The sequence below is a fragment of the Pteropus alecto genome, unplaced genomic scaffold, assembly GCF_000325575.1.
Source record: "Pteropus alecto unplaced genomic scaffold, ASM32557v1 scaffold92, whole genome shotgun sequence".
NCBI classification, from domain to species: domain Eukaryota; kingdom Metazoa; phylum Chordata; class Mammalia; order Chiroptera; family Pteropodidae; genus Pteropus; species Pteropus alecto.
The window spans coordinates 5,387,798-5,407,131 of record NW_006432447.1 but is presented as its reverse complement, the minus strand read 5'-3'; the positions used below and the strand labels follow the sequence as shown (position 1 = coordinate 5,407,131).

The window sequence follows — 19,334 nt, the reverse complement described above, 5'->3', positions numbered from 1 at the left end:
TATAATAGGCAAAGGAGAAGGAGACAGGTGGTAGAGTATATTAACACCAAGTGCCCGAGTAATAAAGGTAGCTCTATTTTTCTGCCATAGGAAGGAAGGGCATACACATCCATGACATTCAGTTTTTTTTTTTTTTTTCTGGTAAAATATATATGATGTAAGAATGGTAGGGAGAGTGGTTGCTTTAAGTATCGAGATAGAAGAAAGAAACAGTATAAATGAACTTGGACGAAAGGTAAAAGGATTTCCATTTTCTTCATTAAATATGTAATCTGGTTTTGTTTCCCTTCTGTCTCTCTCTGAATCTACCCTAGCCGATATATTTGCCTCTGTCCCAGTTTTGCTTCTCCAGGGCCACTTTTGTCCACTGTAGCATGAAGAGTAAAAGCCACAAAGGGCCTTTCTTTGGCCATGTCATCGCTTCACTGTATATGTATTTTACTTGCAGGTCTGTGGCTGTCCTCTCTATTGGAAAGCTCCAATGTTCAAGGCTGCAGGGGGAGAGAAGACAGGATTTGTGTCAGCACAGTCATTCATTGCCATGTGGAGAAAGTAAGTATATGAACAGTTAGCTCTGAGGTTAGGCAAAGAACTGTCTGGTCCTATTGACATGCTTTATAAAGTTGACTTATTTTACTCATTTATTACTTTTTCCTTTACCCTTTATTTCAGCAAGTAAAATTCAATGATTCACAACTATTTATATCCACACAAAAATTCTTTCCGTAAGCTTTTGTCTTATATGTCTCTAATGAGTAAAACAGATCTTCAGAAATACCTATTTAATAATTATTTGATAGTTTCTTAGTTTTACTTGTTAAATTTGGATCTTAGGATTTGACTCTTGCAGCAGTGACCTAAAAGTAAAGATTCTCCTTTAAGGAGAGCAGACCACATGTATCATGTGAAAATACAGCTTCCATTCTCATATGATCCAATTTAGAATTTTATCTAGTTGATTTATTAAAAATAGCTGAATTCTAATAAATTTTAATCATAACTTTTTGAAAGTTCCAGTTAAGGAACAAAGGAATAATACATGTATCAAGTTACTCTGGATTTTTATATCCTGATGAGTTTTCTTCTATTCAAACCCAACTTTCTTTTTTTCCTAACTTCTTTCTCCTTTAGAAGTTATTTCTTGATATATTTATACATTTTAAGAGAATGTCACAGCTTGCCCCTTCTACCCCTTTTAACTGATCAGCTTTTGTTATATATGTTCTTCTTAACTTTTCTGGGCTAGATACCCTTCCTGGTAAAGTATTGGGAAATACTAGTCACCTGTCATCATCGTCACTTTTTAAAGTCCATATATAATAGTAGCAGAATTCAATTTACAGATGCCTTCTAACCCCTTCATGCCACCTAAAAGCCCTTAGTAGTGTAGTGCTTAAGAACATAGCAGGTAATTAATAAATGTATTCTTGTTTTTTAAAATCTAGCAGCAAGTTGAGTTAACCAAGTTCTTCATTCATTACATTAGAATTAAAGTAATCAGGTTTTATAAGAGTACCAGTTAACAGACTTCTTTTAAAGAACGACAACACAGCTAAAAGTTAAAAATGATTCATGTTTTCCAGGTAGGCTTTAGTCATTTTGTTACAGGGAATAGTTCTAAGTTGTTCAGATACCAAAGATTAAAAGAAAAGAGCCCTAGAAGAATCATTTATCATATACCATCAGGTGACACTCCAAAGTCAATGCCATGGTCATCATTCCACCTCTCCTGTACCAAGTAGAAAACTGCTGGATAAAATCTGAGATATGTTTTTTTAATTTATTTTTATTTTTATTTTTTATTTTTAATGTGTGGATAAGCAGTCCTAAAAGTAAGAGAATTCCTTGAAGGCTAGATAGCCAAAAGGCACTAATTAGCCAGGCGTAAACCAAGGAATTGGCATTTACCCTGGAGGTATTTCTGGCAGCCTAGAACCTGGGGAAGAAAATAGAGCCTAGAACTTAAACAGTATGGAAGTCAGCTTGAATCCCCTCTCCTTTTCCCAACGTTAAGGCCAGGACTTCAACCGAGTGGTCCAATTATCTATTATTAATTATTTTAAGTGAGCATATAACAGTAACAATTCAAGAACTCAAAATGTGTAGATGTTCTCTCTTTCATTCAGCTAGCTTCTTTCATCCTGGTAGGTACCAGGCCCTGAAAAGGCCTCAGCTGGAGTATGAACCAAGGATAGAAAGAATAGGGATACTGCACAGCTCTTGTCAGAGGTATCTTCAGACACTGAGTTCAGCATTGTTGGCAGAAACCATCTAACAATATGGGAAAGCAGCAAGAAGTGAATATGATTGTTAAGAGAAAACTGAACAAACTGGGAGATTGAAAAAAAAGAAGTCTATTCTGTAAAAGATTAGAGCCAGTGAGAAGAACTGTAACTACTTATATTCTAAGTTGTTCTGAATATTTTAGGATCCTATGTTTGTGAGCCTAAGACTGACTATATTAAAGGAAAACTAGTATCCAACTTGATTTACCTGCAGCTAACTGCATAATGATAAGGAGAGTAACAGCCAGTTTTTTTGTCTTAAGACTGTGTTACTGAGATAGGGTGGACATTTATGTTGGTGGGTTGAGCTGCAGCCTCAACAGCTGGATTCTTTTATTGAGATGAATCATTTTAATTTTATCTCTAGGGAAAAGAGATTTCTGCAAAAGGCAAAAGAGGAAAAAAAAACATGAAGCACAAGTCTTCATTTTAAGAGCTGCAAGAAACTGCTTATGAAGTTATATAGCATGTGCAACTGTCCCTATCTTTTTTCGTTAAAAAAAAAAAATCTATGAATAGATAAGTTTCTCTGTAGTTAAGCTTTAGCTTTTGGCCAGGTACTAAAATGGTTGGAGCACCCTCTAGCGGGAGCTCTCTGAGCTTTTTAAATGCCTTTTAAAAGCCAGGGTGCTTTAAGGGAGATCCTGAACATGCCTTTTGAGGTAGATCAAGCAGCTAAGTATCAGTTACCACACTCATTTTGAAAAAGATGTGTTTATTTTTGTAACTTTTTAAAATTTCCCTTTGCATAAAGCAACTTGGACCAAACTATAGTATATTACAGCTTTCTAGTACAGAAAATAACTGGGAGATGATGACATAGAATTAAAACATGTTGACATACACATATGTGTGCCGACTTGCCCTATATAATTTGGAAAAAAAAAAAGTCAAATACAAAAGTCACAACAAAACAGGAAATAACTTCCTTTCTGACCCAGTGCTCCTCGGGTGGACACTTCCAGTCCTCCTCTGAGTAGTTTGTGGATGAATACCTTAATGGCTCTTGTTCCCTTGCTCTGCATTCTCTGCTTTCCCTGCTCTACTGCCCATTTCATATCTGTACTCTGACATCTGTTTTTCTTACAAGCAGGACATTTTTAGGGGAAAGACATTACTCCACAGCTTTTTTTGTTTGAGTTCCTAGATTACCAGCTTTGTGACAGAGGTCTTCTCAATGGAGTCAGTAATATTGCTCCAGTTTTTTTCTGCTTTATTTTCTTTTACCTTTTCATGTCCATCTGTCATTTGTCCATTAACACAACAATATTTTGTCTTAAAAGTTCTGGAAGATAACAGTTTGGAATAACTATGTTTACCTTCTTTCTCCAGCTTTCACAACTTTTATTTTCTCCTTTTTCTCCTGCCTTATAGAGTTCATCAGCCACTAGCACTGGTTGAAAATTATAATTCACCTTTTCTTTCTATTTCATGCTTCTAATAGTAGAAGGCTATACCTGATTTGACTTTTCTCTTTCAGAGTATCTCTCATCTGTCATATCTGTGCGAGTTTTATTTACAAGTGCTTTTTTTCTTCATAAAGTGCTCCTTTCCAAAGATCTCACTCCTTTTATGTTGTGATCATCCCACCCATTTTCTAATTCTAAGAGGTGGTTCTCATCAGCATATATTGCACTAATATTTTTCTGAAATGTATATTTAACTTTCGGGGCCTTGAACATGCTGAAGAATGATAAGGAGAATAATACAAAGATCACATATAGTGTTAATAATCACAAATAATGCCAGTTAAGTATACATATGTTAGTCAGATCACAGTTTTTTGAGACTCTTCTGTGTAAAAGTTGCTATGCTGTTGCTAAGGGAAAAAAGAGCTATAACTTTGTCTTTTACATGCCACAGATTAAAGAAAGCTAACAGTACAGTGGTATATATAATATATATAAATTAAATAGTACAAAGATCACTAAGAATCTAGTTGTAAGAGAAAGCTTTTTGAAAAAGGTGTATTATTAGCTGGACCTTAAAGAATAGCCAGCATTCAGATAGCAGAGTTGGGAGAAGTGGTATTCTAGGAGAGTAGAACAGCATGAGAAATGGCACAGAGGCAAGAATGTACATGAACTACTCAGGGAATAGCAGCCTGGAATGGAATTTTCATTTAGCAAAGTAGTAAGACAGGTAGATAACAGGCAAAGTAGTAAGACAGGTAGATAATTACAGAGAGCCTTAAATATCCAACTTGGGCATTTAGACTTACTCATATAAGTGGTAGAAAGCTACTGAACATTTTTGAAAAAGGGAATTATATAATCAAAGAATGCATTAGAATGAAGAATTGTCTATGATATAAGGGTGGATGAACACTGAAGCTGTTATTACCCTTTTCCCTTCTAGCATTCTCAGCATGAAATAATAAGACCTTGAACTTGATGGTACAATGGAAATAGAATGGAAGGAATGGTTGTCTCAAACATTAGAAGAAATATTCCTCAGATCTCCAGTATTCCTATCCTATATTCCAGACACCTAGTGGTCCAAGTTAGAAACCTGGGAGTCGTCATGGAGTTCTCCCTTTTACCCCTCCCATCTCCAGTCCTATCAACCACCACTTCCTTTCATTTCAACCATTTGCCCCTTTCTCTCCATCTCCCACTGCCATTATCCATGCTGAGGCCCTTGATTGGAATTTTGCTTGATATTTTTGAAAAGTATCATGTCACTGTCCAAGTTAAAATTCTTCCGTGGAGTAAGGTAAAGTCTAGGCTTCTTGACCTAACATAAAAGGGCCTCCAGGATCCGATCCTACACGCTTATGTCCCCTTCTTTTACCAACCCAGTGCTTATAGTTGCCCAAATATTCCATGCACTCTCACACTAGGCATTTGTACATATGACCCTTTTGACTCACATCAACCTTCTTTCTTACTTCCCCTTTTCAGGGAATCTCACTGGCCCTCCTGTGTCCTTCCATGACACCCTATGCTAATTACTTCTGTCATGGCTATCACACAGGAGTGTAACGTTATTGGCATAGCTTTCTATTGGTATAGACTAAACACTTCTTATAAAGCACAAAACTTCATCATATTTTCTTTGTATTCCAAGTATCCTCAAGGCTAGACATAGTACCTGGCACATAATTAGCATTCAATAAATTATTAAAGAAGGAAAACAAGAAAATTTGGAGACTAGCTAGATTTAGAGAATAAGGAAGATAAATAAGTTTAAAATGACTTCAAAATTTCAAGCCCAGATAACTCAGGTACTACCTTTCACAAAAATGACATCCATGCAAAGGACTGACTTTGAGAAGGTTTTAAATTTGGTTTTTGATATTTTGACTTTATTGTCCAAATATAGTATCCAAATGGAAATGTCCAGCAATTAGTTAGATATGAGGAATTCTTGGAGCTCAAAGACTTAATATGGTATTCACCTTTTTAAGCCTGATCCTTCAAAGTCTATTTCAGAAGCTCCCTATCAGGTTGGCCCTGAATATGTTTGCCAACCTGGCCAAACAGAAGTTTATGTGTAATGTAGTGCCTAGTAGACCCTCCTGGCTGGTAGGTAGCTCTGGAGTTCTGGTCCCAGGTATCCTTTGCTAAACCTGAATAGACATTCTCCTTCAAACATTTTGTTACCTGCATTTGTTAACTCTGTGTTCACAGCCCCAGAAGCATTCTACAAAAATAATATACCATCTTATCATTGAACTTTTATTTAGATGTTCCTTTGACAAAATCAAGAGCGTGGAAAATTCTCTTTTTTTAATCATTGAAAAGAGATCACTTGATTTTTTATCTAAATAGTCTTCAGATCAGATTGAAATTACTAACTGTTGGTGTGGTAGTCATTGTTCACAGTAGCCAGTCTTCCTAAGCAGTTATTTCTCTTACAGGTTGCTGAGTAATCATCATGACGATGCCTCGAAGTTTATCTGTCTTCTAGCAAAACCCAGCTGTAACTCTCTAGAACAGGAGGATTTTATCCCTTTACTTCAGGTAATTTTCATTTCCTTTTTAAAATGGGTTTACTCTTAGAGTTCAGAAGTTTAAAATTTTTTTTCAACTGTAAGAGATGTCAATTGAGATACACAAATCTAAGGGTTAGATTTCAAGAAAAGTGGTTTTCAAGCTTGTATTAGTAGTAAAATCCTTTTGTTAAATGAAAATAAACACAGAACCCATAGTATCAAACAGATAAAGCAGAGCTACTCCCCCCGAAGCAGAAGAGAGGAGCCACTCAGTCACCCCTTGCTCACCCCCAGCAATCACTTAAGTACTTTCTGAAACCAAGCATTTGGTCTAGTTGACCTTTATTAAGGTTAAAGAGAAAGAGCCCTTCAACAGATGCCCTCCAACTTGAGGAGTATTTATATCTACACCTTCTGATGAGACTCAGTTACAGCCAATGTTGGATCTGTTTTTACTATAGCATTCTTCCTAGCCTGATACATTGCTTGTTAATATTCTTAATTTCATGTCTTAAATATTCAGTTTTCCTCAACAGATCATAAATCCCTTGAAGCTGCCTTTCATTTCCTTTGAATGTACATCCTTGTTTTAGTTGTTCCAATAAATCCTTATTGACTGTTAGTGAGGATGCCTGAAGAAGGATGGAAAAATACATGGACATAGTTGTTTTTTCTGAAGTTGTATTCATGGCTGTCATCACCTTTTTTTAGACTTTTGTTGAAATATACATACACCAAAAAACCCACACAAATCACAAGTGCACCAATTATTGAGTTTTCACAACATGAGCACACTCAGATCAAGAAACAAAACATTACCAGTATCCCCAAAGCCCTTCATGCTTCCTCCTAGTCACTGCCACCCTAGGGTAACCACTATCCCAACTTCTGACACCATCTGACATAGATTTTTAATTATAGTAACAATTTTCCATGTTCATAATACAAAGTTCAGTTATGATTTATGTTCAGGGTCTTTGAACTTGTCTTTATTTTCATGATAATCTTGATTATCCTTAGACTCATCTGCTACATATTTTTGTTCCCCTTGAAACAATTGTCATGAGAATGAGTGTTCTTAATAGTTTTTTATACTTAGTTAAGACCATTATAATATCCAACATTACATATTCCTTTTTATGTTTTGCGAAATTGCAAATACTCAATATTAGAACTGTATTGTTAATAAAACATTCGGTTTTAATACCAGTTCTCTATCCACTCCTTACCCTCACCCTCTTGATCCATTCTTGGCCCTGCTCTGACTCCTACATCTTTTATTGATGTAGACTGCATCAAGACTGCATCTTTTATTGACTAGCTTCTGGCTGGGTCTGGCCAATGGATAGCAGTGCCAGAAGATGGGAGAGCAGAGGGGAGAGAAGTTGGCATTCCTTCCCCACTCTGCTTCAGCACAATAACTGTACCTCTCTATAATACAGCTTCTGCTGAATCCCCCTTCTCCACCATCGTAGAGGCTACTGGGCTCTCATAACTCTGTTCCCTCCCCTTGTTCCTTTACCTTAGGAATTATAACAGTATCCTTCTGTTGCCTATCCCCAGTGCCTCACCATTCCCTTGTTTGTCCCCATAACCTGCCCATGACTCTCACATAGTCCTTTCATGAAAGGTTCATGTGAGTGAATTCTTTTTCTCTGGGGATCCTACCTGAATTTTATCAGAGCTTTAATAAAAGCTTCGACAGGAATATAAATTAAGTCTATACCAAGAGAATTACAAACAACCAACCACAAAACCATAATTATAGGTTAGTGGACATTTATACTTCCTTCCCTTAAATGTAAGGTGAAATTTTATTTTTATTTCAGAAGTGGACTTGTGGAGTCTTCTGGTAAAAGGTGACAGACTGAATAAATATTCTTCTTCTATCATTTTCCCAAACTCCTCTGAAGTTAAAATATAGAAATTTAACCAGACTAAACCTATGAAAGCAATTGGGATGGTAGAGAACAGAGGAGAAAAGCAATCAATATATAAAAGATTTCAGTATTTCTTGAAGATAGAAAGCAGAAGCAGGCTAAGGAAACCACAGCCCAGAATAAGGGGCTGTATAGAAGTGAGGTACTCTGCACATTAGGATTCCAGAGAGGCTGTAAACTCAGGATCAGCAGATCTGGTAAGTATTAAAAACAAGGGTTCATTGAAGGTTGGTATATAGAACAATGGACCAGTTGATTCCTTACATGGTTTCCAGATGCGAAGTATAGCCTGACATTTACTCACAAGCATAAACAAACTAACAAAAACAATAAAACATATTAAGACAAATTCCAGCAAAGGAACATCCTAGATATTATCTGACCAGCACTTCTCAAAACTGTCATAGTCATCAAAGACAAAGAAAATCTGAGAAACTGTCATAGCCAAAAGGAGCCTAAGGAGACACAACAACTAAATGTAACATGGGATCTTGGATGGGATACTGGAACAGATAAAAGTCATTAGGTTAAAACTAAAGAAATGTTAATAAAGTATGGCCTTTAATAATAGTAATAATTATAATGTGTCAATATTCATTTATTAATTATAACTATGTTAATATAAGATAATAGAGGAAACTGGATGCAGGATATAGGAATTCTATCTTCTCAATTTTTTGTGTAAATCTAAAACCGTTCTTAAAATTGGTCTTTAAAAAATACTATATTCAGAGTGAGTATATAAAACAGGAATAGAATATTATGAAAACAGAATACGAACACAAAAAAGATCTGTTAGAATTTTAAAATGTTAGCACCAAAATTAAAATTTTCAGCCTAAGTCCTCGAAACTAAAGTTAAGGGTATCTCTGCCACACTCAGGCATGCACACAGATACACACAAGGGAGAGAAAGAGAGACAGAGACAAAAATAGAAGAGACATAGAGGACCAATTCAAGAATTTCAACATCTAACTAACTGGAGTCTAGAAGAAAGAAGGGAGAAAATGGAGAGAAGGAACTCATCAAAGAAATAATACAGAATTGAGAGAATTGGAGAGACTGGGGCAATAGGATGAGTCCAAAGAGCAGGAACCCAGCGGGATTACTTGAAACTTCTGTTTACACAACACACTTGTGTAACCAGCAACTGATCAAAAACAGAACATGATTCTCCCACCCCAGCCTCTTATGCTTCCTCTAGTCCTTGCCCACAGAATCAAATAAATAATATAGAATACAAGTCTTTTCAAAGGTTGAAAGGAACCACTGAGTGCCAAGCACAATGAATTTAAAAAAAAAAAAAAAAAAGCATATACATAAACATGTCCTCCTGAAATTTTAGGAAAACACTGATCAAGAAAAGATACTAAAAGCTTCCAGAGAGGAAAAAAAAAGATCACCTTAATAAGAACAAGAATTTGAGTGGTATTAGCTCTGGGGAAATGGATTTGAACTCAGATCTCTGTATCCTGCCAAGTTATCAATGGAATATGAGGTCAGGATACAGACACTTAAAAACTCAGAAAGTTTATCTCCTATTTTCTTAGAGAGTTACAGTAGTCCTCTCACACTTTTTTGCAGTTTTGTTTCCCAAAGTTTAAGTTAGCCACTGTCAACCACAGTCCAAAAATATTAAGTGGAAAATTGCAGAAACAATTTATGTTTTAAATTGTGCGCCATTCTGAGTAGCATGATGAAATCTTGTACCATCCCACCCTGGACGTGAATCTTCTCTTTGTCCAGTGTATGCATGCTCTATATGCTACCTGCCTATTACTCACTTTGCAGCCATCTCAGTTATCAGATAGGCTGTCATGGTATCGCTATGCTTGTATTCTAGTAAACTTTATTTTACTTAATAATGGCCCCAAAGCCATTCACATAGCCTTCATTACAATATATCGTTATAATTGTTCTATTTTATTATTAGTTATTATCATTAACCTCTTACTGTGCCTAATTTATAAATTGAACTTTATCATACGTATGTATGTATAGGAAAACACATAGTATATCTAGTTAGGGCTCAGTACTATCCATGGTTTCAGGCATCTACTGGGGGTCTTGGAATGTATCCCCGCAGATAAGGGAGGACTACTGCACTTGAATATATACTGCAGCAAATTAAAGCAAACCAAGAAAGAGGAATACCTGAGATCAAGGAAACAGTGGGTTCAGTCCAGAGAAGCAATGAAGGGAAGTCTCAGGATGGCAGCTGAGGAGCAGCCAGTCCACGTGTTCTCCATAAAGGGGAGTTGGGAGGTGGGGAGAAGCGATTCCATGCAGTAGTTGTTATATTTGAGAAAAAGGAAATGAGAGGGTATGCTGAAGGCACAGCATTCTTTATCAACATGTTTAAGAAAAGCAGTTAGATACTTCAAGAAAAATGAAAAAACTATATTAAACATGAAGCATGCCGCAAACTGAAATATGGCATGATTATAAACAACTGATGGAGAGTAAGAAAAGAAAGTCTATTTAACTTCAATGCCTGGAACATTTTTCCTTTGACTGCCCCAAGGGACATGACGTTGGCCCAATAAGAAATGAAATGTATTCCTTATATACTGCTTTACCTAGCATTCAACAGTATTTATATACTCAAAATATTATAAAATATTTTAGTGTATAACATCTAAACTATAGGAAATTTTATTGTTGTTACAGAATAATACTTAAAAAACCTGAAAAATGTAAATGTCAAAATACTGCCAATAAAATGTGAAAGGGAAAAAAGAAGGAGAAGAGAAAATAAGGTTAGTGGTGCTATTATAATCATCCGATATAAAGGGAAATTAAGGCACTAAGATTAATGGAATGAGAGTTAGATGTATAAATATATTATTTGCAATTTTTAAAGATAACCAATATAAGAACTAAAATAATAACCACAAATATTGAGGAAGGGAAGTAAAGTGGTCCAGTATCAATGAGCTAAATCCTCATCTTCCCTAGCAAAAAATAATATTTTCTAAAGTCGATAAAGCATTAAAGAAATTATAACAGTATTTAATTATACGTAAATTACAATTAAGTTTATTATTAATTATAGAGTAACCAACAATTGAAATAAAATTATAAATGATTGAAAGGAAATTGAGCTTAAGATAGTTGGGGTAGGTTGATAGAATGTTTCTTTTTCTTGTATACTCCTTGATTTTATGCCACATGTATATAATATTTTAATTGTTAATTACAGAGAATTTTGAACATAAAAATGCAGTCAGAGGGATATACTGAACCCCCATGTACCCATCCTCCACCTCTGATAATGATCACAAATTTAAAAAATAGAGAATAAAAAAAACAGCAGTACTTTTAATAAATTGAAACCTTGGTTTGGGGACAATATTAACAAAATAACCAGTAATTAGCTAATTTTATCAAGAAAAAAGGAGAAAGCACTAATATACAAAATAAGGAATGACAAGAAAGAAATAACCACTGAAACAGAAGAAATTTTTTTAAATCATAAAAGACTATCTTATAGACCTCTATGGAAGTAAATTTGAAAACCTAAATGAAATGGATAATTTCCTAGAAAAATACATATGACCAAAATTTGACCCCATTTGATTTGGAAAACTTAACAGACTAATTTTTATAGAAGAAGTAGAAATATTTTTAAAGAACTACCTCACAGAAAAACACCAGGCCCAGGTAGTTTCACAAGGAAATTCTACCACACCCTCAAAGACAATTAGTCCTAATGCTCAAGAAATTTTCCAGAGACTTGGGTAGAGTTAGTCATAGGAGTCTTGCCTCAGTAGTGGGGAATAATTAGCCCTAGGTTAAACACTGCTAGGTCCTGACTGACGAATCTAAAAAGCAAGACCTAAAAGGATAAAATGACTTCAAAGTAACTTAGCATCCCAGAACATAGCTCTAGGATATTTGTAAGAACATAAGAATATCCAGCACTCAATAAGGTAAAATTCATAATGGTTGGCATCAGGTATGCAAAAAAGCAGAAAAATACAATCGATAATAAGGAGAAAAATGAATTGAGACAAATACAACTAATACAGATATTAGAATTAGCAAACGAATACATTAAAACAGATAGCATAACTGATTTTTTAAAGACCCAAATTGAACTTGCAGAGATGAAAACAAAGGTGTCTGGGGTGAAAAATTCACCAGGTGGATTAACAGCCCATTAAACATTGCTAATGAAATGATTAGTGAACTTGAAGACAAAAAATAAACTCCAAAATGGGACAAGAAGACACAAATAAAGAAAAATGAGAAGAACATCAGTGAGCTGTGGGACCTCGCTTCAAGCAACCTAACAAACTTATAAAATAATCTGTTAGGTCTTTGTCCCAGGTTCCTAGGACAGAGTTTCTAAACCCTTGGATTTTCTCAAATGATAGGAGTGTCTTTGTTTTTCATGGTGGGCTCTTGGAACCATGCCCGAATTTATACTAATGAGGTGACTCATGGTTGGCTCCTAGATAATTTCATGAACGGGGGCTTGCCATACCAGAAAGACCAACCATGTGATAAAAGGTTGAGGCTTTCAGCCAGGTGCTATCAACCTGACTTCCAAGGAAGAGAAGGAGCGTGGAGATTGAATTCTGTCATGTGGTCAGTGATTCAATCAATCATGCTTACATAATGAAACCCAATAAAAACTCTGGACACTGATGCTCAATTGAGCTTCCTTGGTTAATGATACAGTTATGTGCTTGGAGAGTGACTGTGTCCTGAGGACACAAACTCCATGGTTGGGGTCTTGTATCTGGCTGGGCCTAATTTGTACATAATAGAATGGTAATTATAATAGAATGGTAATTATAGCATCTTCCTCAGTTTTGTGGGTTGTTTGGGCACATTGTTCAAGCAGAAAGGGTATTGGAAACCCCAAATGTATATCCAGTGGTCAGAAGTGTGGGTGGCCTAGAAACCCTGGTGTTACAACTAGTGTCTGAGGTGAGAGGAGTCTTGTGGAGGACTGTGCCCTTAACCTGTGAAATCTGTACTAACTATGAATAGTGCTGGATTTGCATTGCAAGAGAACAGAAAAATTATTTGAAGAGATAATGGCCCAAATTTTTCTATTCTTAGTAAAAACTATAAAGTCACAAACCTAAGATGCTCTACAAACCCAAAGCAGAAGAAACAAAACTATACTAAGGCACATCACAAAAAAATGGTTCAAAACCAGTAATAATGTCTGAATAACAGCCAGAGAAAATAGTCGCATTTCATAGAGCGAAGACAAAGATGACAGCAGATTTCATGTTGGAAACAGTCCAAGCCAGAAGCCAGTGGAGCAACATCTTTAAAGTACTGAAAGACAAGAACTCTCAACCTAGAAAGTTCTAGGTTGAGATATTTTCACCCAGTGAAAATATCTTTCAAAAATGAAAGTGAATTAAAGATTTTTTTTTTGGACACAGAAAAGCCGAAAGAATTCATCACCAGCAGAAATGCACTACAAGAAATGTTTTCTTTTTTTTTTTTTTAAGTTGTCTAACAAGGAAGAAAATAATATCAGATGGAAATACAAATTTCTGTAAAGAGATGAAAAGCTCCAGAAATGGTAACTACATAGATAAATATATGTGATCTTTTTATTATTTAAATCTCTTTAGAAGACAGCTCTGTAAACAAAATATCAACAGTGTATTTTGGTGTTTATAACATGTTTAAGTACAATTTGACAACAATAGCATAAAGGCTGAGAGAAAAGAAATGAAAGTACTGTACTATTTTTTGGTTCACATATAATCCATAAGGTAGTATAACATCACTGGAAAGTAGATTATAGTAAGTTAGAGATGTGTGCTGTAACCTCTGATGCAGCTACTAAAATAACAAAAAGTTATAGCCAATAAGTCAAAAAAAAATAAAATGGAAGAATCATAAAAAAATATTCAGTTAACCCAAAAGGAGGCAAAAAAGGAAAGTATAAAAAAGGAATAGAGAATGGACTGGACAAATAGCAAGATGATAGACTTAAACTTAACCATATCGATATTCACATTAAATCTAAATAGTACGAATACCCCCAAAAGGCAAAGATTAGACAAACAGGCCCAAATATGTGTTGTCTGAAAGAAATGTACTTTAATTTTAAAGACAAAGATAGGTTAAAAGGAAAAGGAGAGAAAAAGATATACCATGCTAACAGTAATCAAAAGAAAGCTCTTACAAATAAATGGAAAGATAGCTCATGTTCATAGATTGAAAGGCTATTGTAAATGGCCGTACTACCCAGAGCAATCTACAGATCAGTGTAATCTCTATCAAAATCCCAATGGTCCCCTTCCCCAGATCCCTGGCAACCACTGTTCTTTTCTCAGCTTCTAAGAGTTTGACTGTTTCAGGTATAAGTGTAATCATGGAGATACTCGGTCAATATAAAGTTTCAGTTATGCAAGATAAATAAGTTCTAGCAATCTGCTGTATAGCAGTGCCTATAGTTAAAAATACTGTATTGCGCAGTTAAAATTTTGTTAAAAGAGTAGATCTCATGTTAAATATTCTTACAAAAAAAAAGCACAGGGAAACTTTTGGAGGTGATGGATGTATTTGTTACCTTGATTGTGGTGATGGTTTCCTGGGTGTATGCATATATTCAAACTCATCAAATTAAATATGTACAATTTTTTATATATCAGTTAAACCTCAACAAAGTTGTTTAAAGATACCAGTGACATTTTTTGCACAAATAGATAAAACAATGCTAAAATTCATGTGGAATTGCAAGGCCCTGGAATAGCCAAAACAATCCTGAGAAAGGAGAACAAAACTAGAAGCCTCACACTTTCGGACTTTAAAACATACTACAAAGCTACAGCAACAAAAGAATATACTACTGGCATAAAGGCAGATATATAGACCAGTGGAACAGAATAGAGAGCCCATATAGTCAAATGATCTTCAACATAGGTGCCACAAGTACACCATGAGTAAAGGATGGTCTCTTCAAAACATGGTGTTGAGAGAATTGGATACCTGCGTGCAAAAAATAGGTTATACCCTTATCTTACACCATATACCAAAATTAACTCAAAATGGATAAAGACCTAAACATAAGACCTGAAACTATAAAACTAGAAGAACGCATAGGGGAAAAGCTCATGACGTTGGATTTGGCAGTGATTTCATGGATATGGTACCAGAAGCACAGGTAACAAAAGCAAAATTAGGCAAATGAGACTACATCAAACTTAAAAACTTCTGCACAGCAAAGAAAACAGTCAACACAGTGAAAGGCAGCCTACAGAATGGAAAAAATATTTGCAAACATATCTGATCAGGGGTAAATATCCAGAATATATAAAGAACTCCTATGATTCAATAAGAACAAAAAACAAATAACCTGATTTTATTTTTTAGTCATAGATTTTTTAAATTTTATTAAGTTTTATTGGTGTGAAATTGGTTAATAAAATTAGAGCGGTTTCAAGTGTACATTTCTATAATACATCATCTGCATATTGCATTGTGTGTTCACACAAAGTCAAGTTTCCTTCTGTCACCATATATTTGAGCCCCTTTACCCTTCTCTACCTCTCTCTACTATTTCCCTTTCCCTCTGGTAACCACCATACTGTTGTCTGTGTCTGAGTTTTTGTTTGTTTGTCTTGTTTGTTCGTTTGTTGCTTTCAGTTTTATATCCTACATGTGAGTGAAATCATATGGTTCTTGACTTTTTCCATGACTTTTGCTTAGCATAATATTCTCAAGATCCATCCATGTTGTCGCAAATGGCAGTATTTCATCTTTTTTATGGCTGAGTAGTATTTTGTTGTGTATATGTACCATATCTTTTTTATCCAGTCATCTATCAAAGGATACTCCAGTTGTTTCCATGTCTTGGCCACCATGAATATCGCTACAGTGAACTTAGGGGTACATATGTCTTTACAAATAACTATTTTCAAGTTTTTTGGTAGATATCCAGAAGGATTGCTGGGTCATATGGTAACTCTGTTCTTAATTATTTGAGGAACCTCCATACTGTTTTCCATAGTGGCTGTACCAGTTTACATTCCCAGCAGCAATGTATGAGGGTTCCTTTTTCTCCACAATCTCTCCAACACTTGTTACTACTTGTCTTGTTAATAATAAACATTCTGTAACAGGTGTGAAGTGGTAGTTCATTGTGGTTTTGATTTGCATTTCCCTTATAGCTAATGAAGTTGAGTATATTTTCATTTATCTGTTAGCCATTTGTATGTCTTCTTGGGAAAAGTGTCTGTTCAGGTCATTTGCCCATTTTTTTAATTGGATTGTTTTTTGTTGAGTTGTATGAGTTATTTATATATTTTAAATATTGACCCCTTATCGGAGGTGTTTGCGAATATCTTCTCCCATGGACAATAACTTTTTAAAATTGGCAAAGGACTTGAAAACATATTTCTTCAAAAAAGATAAAATGTCTAACAAGCATATGAAAAGATGTTCAGCATCACTAATGAGACACCACCTCACACCCATTAGGATGGCTGTTATTTTAAAAAAAAAAAAAAAGTATTGGTGAGGATGTAGAGAAATTGGAACACTTATGCCCTGTTGGTGGGAATGAAAATGGTACAGCCATTCTGAAAAATAGTTCATTGCAGCATTATTCACAATAGCCAGGAAATGGAAGCAACCTAAATATCCATCACTAGGTGAATGAATAAAGAAAATGTGATATATACTTACAATGAAATATTATTTAGCCTTTTTTAAAAAAAAAAATTGCATGTGACATGTATAGACCTTCAGGACATATGCTGGATAACTAAGCTAGTCAAAAAACACAGATACTGTGTGATTTCACTTATATGAGGTATCTAAAGTAATCAAATTCACAGAGATAGAAAGAAGAATGGTGATTGCTAGGGGTTAGGGGGAGGGGGTAGGGAGTTGTTTGGTGGGTGTAGTTTCAGTCATGCAGGATTGGGGAGGGGAGTCTGGGGATCTGTTGTACAACAATGTACAAGTGATTGATAGTATTGTACTGTACACTTGGAAATTGGGAGAATGAATTTTATGTTACTTGGGAGGTTTTGCCACACACACAAAAAAAATCTAGGTAGCTATATTAATATCCAAGTCATTTTTAGAGGAAAAAATATTGCTAGAGAATAATAAAAGGATCAGTTCAGGACATACCAATTCTAAATGTTTATGAACTTAATAACAGAACTTCAAAATGCATTGTTCAGAGGAAATTAAAGTAACATTCTACAGTAGCAAGTTTGCTCAACTGGCAACTTATTCTACAGGAAGGAAAAATTCTGTAGACATTTTAGTGGGGTTTTTGTATGTTTAATTTAATTTTGATTTTGTTCTTTTTCAGGATGTGGTGGATACACACCCTGGCCTCACGTTCCTGAAAGATGCTCCAGAATTCCACTCCCGCTACATCACCACGGTAGGCCAAGTTCTCTTTTATTCTTAATGTAACTCCATAAGTCTCTTCATCACTATCAAGTACCCAGGCTTTCAGATCTTTATGCAAAAGGTAACTTGGGCTATACTGATTTTCTTAAGTAGGAGGAAGGTGAAGTAAAGTTGAATTTATTATTTATACCTATTTCCCTTCTTATATGTACCCAATGCTTAAGAGGAAATTAAAGTAACATACTCATTCTTTCCAGTCTTAGGAAGTATGCCTTTTGCTGTCATAAATATTGATACCCAGTTGACCTTTAGCATTTGCAAATAATACCGAAAAGAATTTTCAACAACCTTTCCCAGAAAAAGATGTGTCTATAGTACTTCATTGGAAATGATAATAAGAGATAGCTTTCGTGTAATCAGAAACAAATCATGTAAGAATTTAAGATAACATGATCACAATCTCCTATTCTGCGAGGTGTTCTCTTATGCCGTTTGTCATATACAGCCTCATTTGATCAGTCACAGGCATGAATTATGAGTGAGAACTCACAGGCCTGCAGTGCACACTGCAGCCAGGTTAATTCTCTGTTTGGAGGAATTCCAAAGGTGAGCCCCAAGCACACCTCACATTCACAGCCACACTCAAGTGTGATGGCTCTTGCCTCTGACTCAGATCCCCCAGTAAATCGGGCAGTCTCCTCTGAGGAAGACCCTGTCATTCTTAGGGTACTTTTTGTTGGCCATGGATTTGTTGGGTTCTGCTAAGTTACAGAATATTATCATTTTTTCTTCTCTGTAGGAACTTCATTCTTTACTTTTAGATTGGTCCCCTTGTATCATAAAACTTTGTAAGACTTTATTTGAGCCAGAAGGTGTCACTGTCATCTAAGACTATCTCAGAAGGTTTTTTTGCCTTTTAACTACAGTATACTAAATCACTTCCGCCACAGTCACCCAGGCCCAGTCACCTTGTTTCTCACTTGGATTACTTCTATTGGCCTTTCTCCTTATACCCTCATTGCCCCACAGTCCAGTCTCCACAAGGCAGAGTTATCCTTTGAAAATGTAAGTCAGACACAACACTCCTCTTATCACACCCTGGAGTGGTTTCCCATTTCACTCAGAATAAAAGCCAAAAGTCCCTGCCAAGACTCTCCTTAATGCGCCCCGCGCCCCCGCCCCGCCCCAACACCCTCACATCCCCTGCTTTCTGATCTTATCTCCTACCTCCCTACGCCTTGCTTACTCTGTTTCAGCCATAATGGCTTTCTCGCTGTTCCTGAAACAGCCCAAAGCCAACTTCTGCCTTAGGTACATCGTTCTTACTCTTTCTTCTGCCTAAAACATTCTTCCTACAGATTTCCACATGACTCACTTCCTCACTTCATCCAGATGTGTGCTCAGATATTTTTTTATCGAGGCCTTCCCTGATCACTCTCTGCCTTCTTCAGCTTTCTTCTCCCTCTGCCTCCTCCCCCTACACTCTCTACTCCTTTGTTCTGCATTATTTTTCTTCTCAGCTCTTATATTATCTGATATGTAAAATTTTTGTTTGCTTATTGTCTATCTCCTTCTCTATAATATAAACTACATTAGAGCAGAGACTTTGTCTATATTGTTCACTGCTGTATCTCCAATACCTAGAATAGTGCCTAGCACATAACAGAGACACAGTAAATATTTACGGAATGAATAAGCGAAATTATTCATGCTTAAGAATTCTGCTCATTAACTCTGGCTTCAATACCAAACAGAATTATTGGGTTCTGATTGCTGACTGTTCTATAAATTCAGGACATAATAATAGCATAGTTTAGAATC

The 19,334-nt window shown here is 35.7% G+C and overlaps 1 protein-coding gene across 3 annotated transcripts in view; it reads left to right on the top strand.

The window, feature by feature from the left end:
* Window positions 1-19,334, top strand: part of PPP2R3A (protein phosphatase 2 regulatory subunit B''alpha) — a 153,369-nt gene that overhangs the window by 71,560 nt on the left and 62,475 nt on the right. For all 3 annotated transcript variants that reach the window (XM_025043596.1, XM_006907221.3, XM_025043595.1), the window contains 3 exons: window positions 449-552; window positions 6,148-6,250; window positions 17,470-17,544. In XM_025043596.1, the coding sequence (XP_024899364.1) occupies window positions 449-552; window positions 6,148-6,250; window positions 17,470-17,544 (282 nt within the window). The remainder of the gene's footprint in view (window positions 1-448; window positions 553-6,147; window positions 6,251-17,469; window positions 17,545-19,334) is intronic.